The sequence below is a fragment of the Colossoma macropomum genome, unplaced genomic scaffold (assembly GCF_904425465.1).
Source record: "Colossoma macropomum unplaced genomic scaffold, Colossoma_macropomum, whole genome shotgun sequence".
NCBI classification, from domain to species: Eukaryota; Metazoa; Chordata; class Actinopteri; order Characiformes; family Serrasalmidae; genus Colossoma; species Colossoma macropomum.
In genome coordinates, this window is record NW_023494807.1 from 12,311,717 (window position 1) to 12,319,128 (window position 7,412).

Genomic DNA, 7,412 nt, shown 5'->3' on the forward strand with positions numbered 1-7,412 from the left:
TATGTTTGTGGTTTGAACATGTTTACCTCATTCAACAACGAGCACTTCATCAGGTAAGACTGCAGTCATGTATCTTCCTGTATGTTTCTGTCCAACTGATCAGCTTTGACATCATTGATAATTTATTAGTAAACATTTCACAGCCGCAGTTGTTCTGTTCTCTGAGAAATGTGTTTAAATGTGAATTCTCTCTGTACTCTGTGTGTGTGATATTCAGTTTATAGTAACTGATCTGAATCTATTCAGCGTCTCTGACTGTAGACAAGAACTATTCAGATCTTCTTCAGATGCTGTGTTTTAAACCCACAGAGCACCAACACAGCACTTGTGGGAGTGTTTGCTGTTACTATGGCAACAATCTTCTTCCTCCTCTTCTTCCTCGCAGGTAAATTTCTCATAGGTTTTATATGTTTTATAAATGTTTTGGTTCTAAACATTACAGTTACTCATCAGTGTTGGTTTATTTTGGTTCTGTAACGACTTCTGAATATGAGGAGTCTGGATTCAGGCTCATCCTCTAATTTGTTCTTAAAGAGATCATAAATAGTTTTAAATCTAATCCTACTACACCAGCAAACACTACATACAACTCAGGGATGAAATTCAGTTATTATCATATAATTATTAAATGGAATTTGGGTTTAAATTTAAATTTGAAATAATGTAAAGGATTTACAGATATTGGTTTTGAGGACAGTCTGCAGAGAAGAAGAAGCAGTCACAATAATAATATAATACTGATATATAGAATAATATAATAATATAACAAGGCACTTATGGATGTACAAACATTATTAAAGAGCTTAACAACATAATAAAATACTAAACTGAATTGTAGAAAATGTTTTGAGCAGTTGGATTTAGACAACAAAGACCTTTATTATATCTTTTTGGATAAAAGCTGCTAAATGCTGTAAATGTAAAGTTTATAATGCAGGATTATTACTTTCTGTAGTGGTGAAGATGATATTTGCCATCTTTGTGCACACAGTAAGTTCAGACAGTCGTGTATAATTCATTTCAGTCATACAGCTGGAATGTAAGGAGTTCATGCAGTTAAATATTAAACAGATTTGTCTGATGAATCAGAGAAAGGAGAAATTTACACACAAATAAATTCATCATTTGATGAGTGTGTGGAATTTTTCATTTATTTTACTTTTTTTATTCATTTGATTTTTTTTTCAGTATTTCTGAGTTTCCAGTATTATATGCTGAATAGTTAACTACAGTCTGATAAATGCATGTTGCCACACTGCTTAGGTCCAGAATAGAATATCAGCTTCTAGACCCTTTAGGTCACAGCTCTGTTATTCTCAGCTGTCTGTCACTAAACGTCACAGACACAGTTGTGCTGTGTACCATCAACAGTAATATAAACAGGCATCCTAAACATCTTTTTAGACCGGAATTCATAGACAAGTGCATGGTAGACAGGGGTCTGCAGGCTGAGGTCTGACAAGTGAGGAAGATCTCTACAGACTGAGAGTGCAGCAGACAGAGCACTGTTTGAATGACACAACATGCTCTTAAATAAAGAACGTTGTTACGTGTCCGGGCTGGATAAAGGGGTGTTGGGGATTTATCTTGACCATGTCAGCTTGTGCTTTTGTGCCTCGGGTTGTTAAATCACGTTAGCTTTATTGCCTTTCTGCTTTACATCTCTCTGTTCTATTTATCTCTTATATGGTTTCTTGGGGTTCTGGACAGGTTAGAGCGGCACGCTTATACATTTTACGCCATGTAGCAGCCCAATGTATAGACACATTAGGTAAGGGGTGGGTTCCAATCTTTGTATTTATGTTTTGGTATAGGTAAGATCAGTGTAGATAGCTATTTTGTTTTGTTGGTAGGTGTGAACTTAAATTAGGGTAGTGTTTTTCCTTTTTGTTTGTTTTGATGATTTCTTTCCTTTAGCGCCATCCAGGTCCAAAATCTAAGCAGCTGGTATATATCCCATTTTGGAAATATTGTTAATAATATAAATAATCATATTTTGAAAGTCTCCCTGTGATGCTACTGTGATTGTATTGTAACCTAACATGCATTAAATGGTAAAAAAAGCAGAAACCGATTTGTGTCTTGCTTCTTCCTGGTTCGTGCTCCAAACGTCACATTTTAAATCATATGTTACTGACCCCATTATCCCCTAGATTTGGCTCTGGGGTCGCAACATGTGGGTGCTCGCCAGGGAATCTTTAGCCCTGTTACTCTGAATCTCAACAAATTCAGCTAAGAGTAAATATATGCTCATTTACTGCCAGCTTTAATTCTAGAAAAGAAATGAACCTTTTCAGTAGACTGGACATTATTGATGATCATCTGTCAGTTACTGGATTTTTATTCTTATGACATCACTTCAAAATAATAGCACTGTGTTAGTAATCACACATTAAAGTTTGAATTTTGAGCAGATTTTTCCTTTGAACAATTTTAAACTTGTGAATTTTATTAACTTTTATTAACAGACCTGAACAGTGCTCACATATTAATAAGACAAAGATGCACTATAAAACAAGAAAAAACAGGATGAGAAAATACTTTCAAATGCAATCAAATACACACACATATCACATCTACACCTGCCATTTCTGTTCTGCTACATTAACTACAGAACTTCTTTCTACAGGTTTTTCTATTGCAGACCTAAAATGTCTCAGAACTTTTGACATCATTGAGAAGAAAATGAATGTGTCTGAGGCTCGAGCAGCTTGCAGAACAAACTACACTGAAATAGTCACTGTGTACAGTGATGAAGAGAACACTGCACTGACTAATCTGACTAACATGACTAATATCAGTACAGCCTGGATTGGTCTGACCCACAAACAGTCCAGTAATAAATGGTCTAATGGTGAAGATGTTACATTCAGTAATCTGACAGGGGTCTGTGGGTCAGGGTCCTGGTGTGCTGCTGTGAAGACTGATGGTTCATGGGAAAGTCTTAACTGCACAGAGAAAAGAAATTTCATGTGTTATAAACGAGGTAACTACTGACTATTGACTGAATTGATTTACACTGTATTAACTCTGTATTTTCTACTCCTACACTGCAAACAACCGAAGTCTGACAAGTAAAATTATCCCAAATTTAGTCTGTATATTTAATATTTCTCATGGTAATATTTGTAAGGTTATTTTTAGGCATATACTTACTAGTTTAAATTAATTTTATCAACCAAAAAACAAATCACCTCATTGGCATTTAATTTTGCTTGTTTACAACATATTTCTTAAAACAAAGCAAAATTATCTATCAATATGGTGAAATAATTATCAGCTTCTTAAAAGGGCCTTATCTTACATTCTAGCATATATTCTCTGAGGTCTACTTATTATGTTTGGGGTTTTTTGCACCAACAACTGTCATAATTCATTTTAAATATCAATTTTCCAGCTTTTCTTTATTCTTTTGAAATAAACAGACTGTTCATTTATTGCTCCTTTAAGACTGACACATCTAAATTATATGTATTAAATACAACAGTATTATTAACAGTTTTAACTATCAATTCTGTAATATTTATGCCTGTCAACTTCAGAGTTTTAATGTGTCCATTATTTCACCTCCACAGATACTGACCTCACTCTCAGGTATCATTTAATCTCTGAGAATATGAGCTGGTATGAAGCTCAGAGTTACTGCAGGAAGAACTACACTGACCTGGTCAGCATCAGAGATCAGAACCAGAATGAAGCAGTGAAGACAGAAGGACTGAACAGCAGCACGTCCTTCTGGATCGGCCTGCTGCGTGATGACTGGGAGTGGACTGATGGAGGACGCTCTGCCTACAGAAACTGGGCGACTGGTCAGCCTCGACTATCATCAGACTGTGTAACACTGAGAAAAGGGAAATGGGAAACAGGGCCATGCAGTAATACTCGGCCTGCTTTGTGCTACAGCAGTAAGTCACGACTTCACACACACTCTAATTCTCTCAGCAGAGTTCAGTATCGTGAATAAAACACACTTTTTGAGCATCAGTGTCGCTGATATCACCCTATTGTTATGCACCATGGTGACAATGGGAGCTGTGAGAGCAGTAACAGGATGGGTCTTCTGCACAATAGGTGAAACTTTGACTCTTTGGCTTCTTGAATTTTAGTTTAGTTTATTTGTTTTTGATTTGCAGGGAGAATGCACATTAAACAACATTTAATTTACAACTGTCATCCCTGGGCAGAAAAAAAGATAAAGACACTGATAAAATTACATAAAACATTAATGACACATACAGCAATATAAGACAGTATATAAAATAAAAGCTGTTAAAAGGATTTATAAACTATGATGACATTCTCTACAGTTATTTATTCATGATTTTAAATTAGCTGAAAAAGAATCAAATGTAGTGTGATCCATGAGCTGCTTTTATTGAAAAAGCTGACTGTCCAAAGGACGTCTAAATCACAGGTATCACAACAACTCCTCTGGTCACTGATCTAGTGGACCTTTTTTCACTTGTTTACTTCTTCATAAAACAGTTAGAGAATGAGGAACCAAAACATGCAGGATCTTATATACAACACAAAGGATTAATGTGTGTCCCTGGACCAACTGGGTGAGAGGAAAACTACTAGAGCCTCCTCTTTTATAGAGTCATTGAAACAGCAGGAATCTGAATTGCATGACAAGGAATGTTTAATGTAGAATGAAACAATAACATATAAGTATAATGAAGTTAAGAAAGATTTAGGACCAGTAGATTTAAACCCAGGTGTACTTTGATTGACTCTTGCTTTTCAGAAGCAAATATTTTTGCCCTTTTATTGTAAATATACAGGCTCTAGTAAAATCTGTATCAACCCTATCAAATCTTACTCTCTGAAGCCATAAGTAAAGGAAGCTTATAGCTGCCACTTCATGTTTTTTGCATCATGCAACCTGTATTCCTAAATCATCACACACTGCCTAACACTGTCCAGTTTTTATGTAATCTTAAATACACTTATTTATTTTGTTTTTGAAACTGTATCATTCTGTATCAATGTTATCAATCTAAAACATCTTTTTTTATGTTTCGATCAGCATTCATTCATGTCAGTTATGTCACTATGAGCTGGGAGCACGCTCTGGATTACTGTAAGAAAGATAACAGAGCTGGTTTTCTGCGCATTCAGTCTGAGTCTGACCAGCAAGAGGTGGAGTTTGAGCTCAGGAGGAGGCCTGTCTCTGGAACTTTGTGGGTGGGTCTTGGACAGAGTCAGCTATTTGGCTTCTGGATTTGGACTGATGGGATTGGTGTGGGTCCCTGGACCAACTGGGCGGAGGGGAGACAACCAGAGCCTCCACTGTCCCACCACTGCGGTGCCATAGATACAGAGAAAGGTTTCAAATGGAGAGATAAAGACTGTAGATCTGAATTCAGAGTCTTATGTGAATGCAAAAAAAAATCTAACTGATCCTCTTAAAATGTGCACTGTGTAACACATACACAAATAAATACAGGCAACACAGGTTTAACTATTTTTTATTTTCATTCAGCGCTCAGTTAAACTTGCAATATTTTAAACAGCACTGTTTAATGTTTAATATTTTATTTGAATGAAAATATTGTTCAGTAATTTTTTTTTCATTCTTTTCTTAGTTTAACTCAATACTTTGTTTAACCCCTTAAAAAATGGCCAAAAGTTATATTACACACTTCTATAACCTAAGAATAGCTCAGCCAGTTTGCATTGAAGTCCCTGTAGTTACTCAATAATGAGTCTTAGCATGTAATAAGCTTGAGATTTTAATGGGTTAATCAAAAAAAAAAAAAATGCAGGTGATGATCACATGGAGAGGATATATAGGCTTGAACATCTGTGTTTTCATTTCATTTTCATTTTCAGTTTTTTAATTGATCTTGTGTTAATTATGTAAAGCTTGTTTTGTTGGTGATAAACTACATAATAGAAATAAATCTTTCTGCAATAAAATATTTCCATAAAAAACAAACAAAAAAAATGTTTTCATTCAACCTTGCAAACTGTGCTCCAAATAGTTTTAAGTTTGCTCCATCAGGTTCTAAATTGTATCCTAATTATTGTGTTAAACCTCAATATTATTTATTATTTATATTAAATAGATTTATTTAAAACAAGTGGGATCTTAAAGAGTTAAAAACTTATACTTAACATGTCATTCAGATAATCATACACATTCTCTCTGATTACAGGGTCAGTTAGGATAGTGAAAAGAAAAGTAGTAGGACTTAAAAAAAACATGCTTCTATTGTGTTAGACATTCATCCGATTACAATATTATAAAGGGTCACATGAAAAAGTAAAAATGCAGTAATACATTGTCTTGTTTTGTGGGTTATTTTTAAGAATTACACAATTATTTTTATTATTATTATTATAGTTTATGGAATTTGGAGCCCCTGAATTTATAAAGTCCAAGAATCGCTGAAGTTCACGCAGCTTAAAGTCTTGAATCCACAGTAGAGATTTTAGCTAAGTGTCATTATTTACTGCAAGAACTGAGTTTCTCAAAAGGAAATCTTACACAAAACTTGTTTGATTCAACAGGAATTTAAATAACAAGTCTTTCACTGTAGGACAACCTTTAGTTTGAGGGACAGAACTGAAGTGCTACAGTAAATGCTGTGTTTGACCCTCCAGGATCCACTAAACACATCTGTGTGTCAAATTTGATGTTCCTCTATTTTATTCTCTATCTTTGTGATAATACAGTGCAAAAATAAGGTTCCAAAATTTCCTGCATTTTTCGATTCCATCTTATAATGAGATTGTATGTCACTCACATTAGGTGTTATGAGGTTGTGAAGAGGGGTTGAGTCCATCAACATTTTGTGTGAAATTGATCAACGGACACTCAGGAAATCTGACCCATCATGTCAGAAACCCTTACTTCTTCATTCAGTCAACATCGGAGACACAAGTGAAATGGCATGAAAAGAGTTTACAGCTGCTGAAGTTGCTGCAGCAGTGTTGGAAAGTAGCAACAAAGATAACGGAGCATTTAATATGAAACGTGGGTAACATGTTATATGTGAAAATGTGTTATACGTTTATTAGCCAACAACTTCAGGTAAATTAGCCTGTTACCAGCTAGCCTACGTTGTATTTAAATGCTAGCCAACCAGTTCAAGCTGTTTTATTGCATGTACCTTTTTTTGCCACGAAAAGCTCATTACTTGAAGTTGTGTTGATCCTAATCCTGATCCTGAGTGAACAGCATTGCAGCTGCTGTACATGGCCATAGCAAAACTGATACAGTCACACTCAAAAAGTTGGAAACAAAAAGTTTTATGCATCAGCAAAGGTTAGCGCTCTTAATTTAATCAGTTGTGTTTGTATTTTTTTTCCTGTCTGAATTTAATTATTCAACATGTATCTTGAGTCTGTAAGCTGATGGTATCTGGAGTTCAGCAGCTCTTTGGTTCTTAGTAAATTTAGAAATT

General features: G+C 35.1%; 1 protein-coding gene across 1 annotated transcript; it reads left to right on the forward strand.

Annotated features, from left to right (window-relative positions):
* On the forward strand, positions 1 to 5,439 carry LOC118797377 (macrophage mannose receptor 1-like). The gene is made up of 5 exons (XM_036556715.1): positions 1 to 53; positions 310 to 385; positions 2,630 to 2,986; positions 3,576 to 3,905; positions 5,030 to 5,439. The coding sequence occupies exons 2-5, from the start codon at positions 349 to 351 to the stop codon at positions 5,401 to 5,403; spliced, it is 1,098 nt and encodes a 365-aa protein (XP_036412608.1). The 5' UTR covers positions 1 to 53; positions 310 to 348; the 3' UTR covers positions 5,404 to 5,439.
* Positions 5,440 to 7,412: the final 1,973 nt, after the last annotated feature.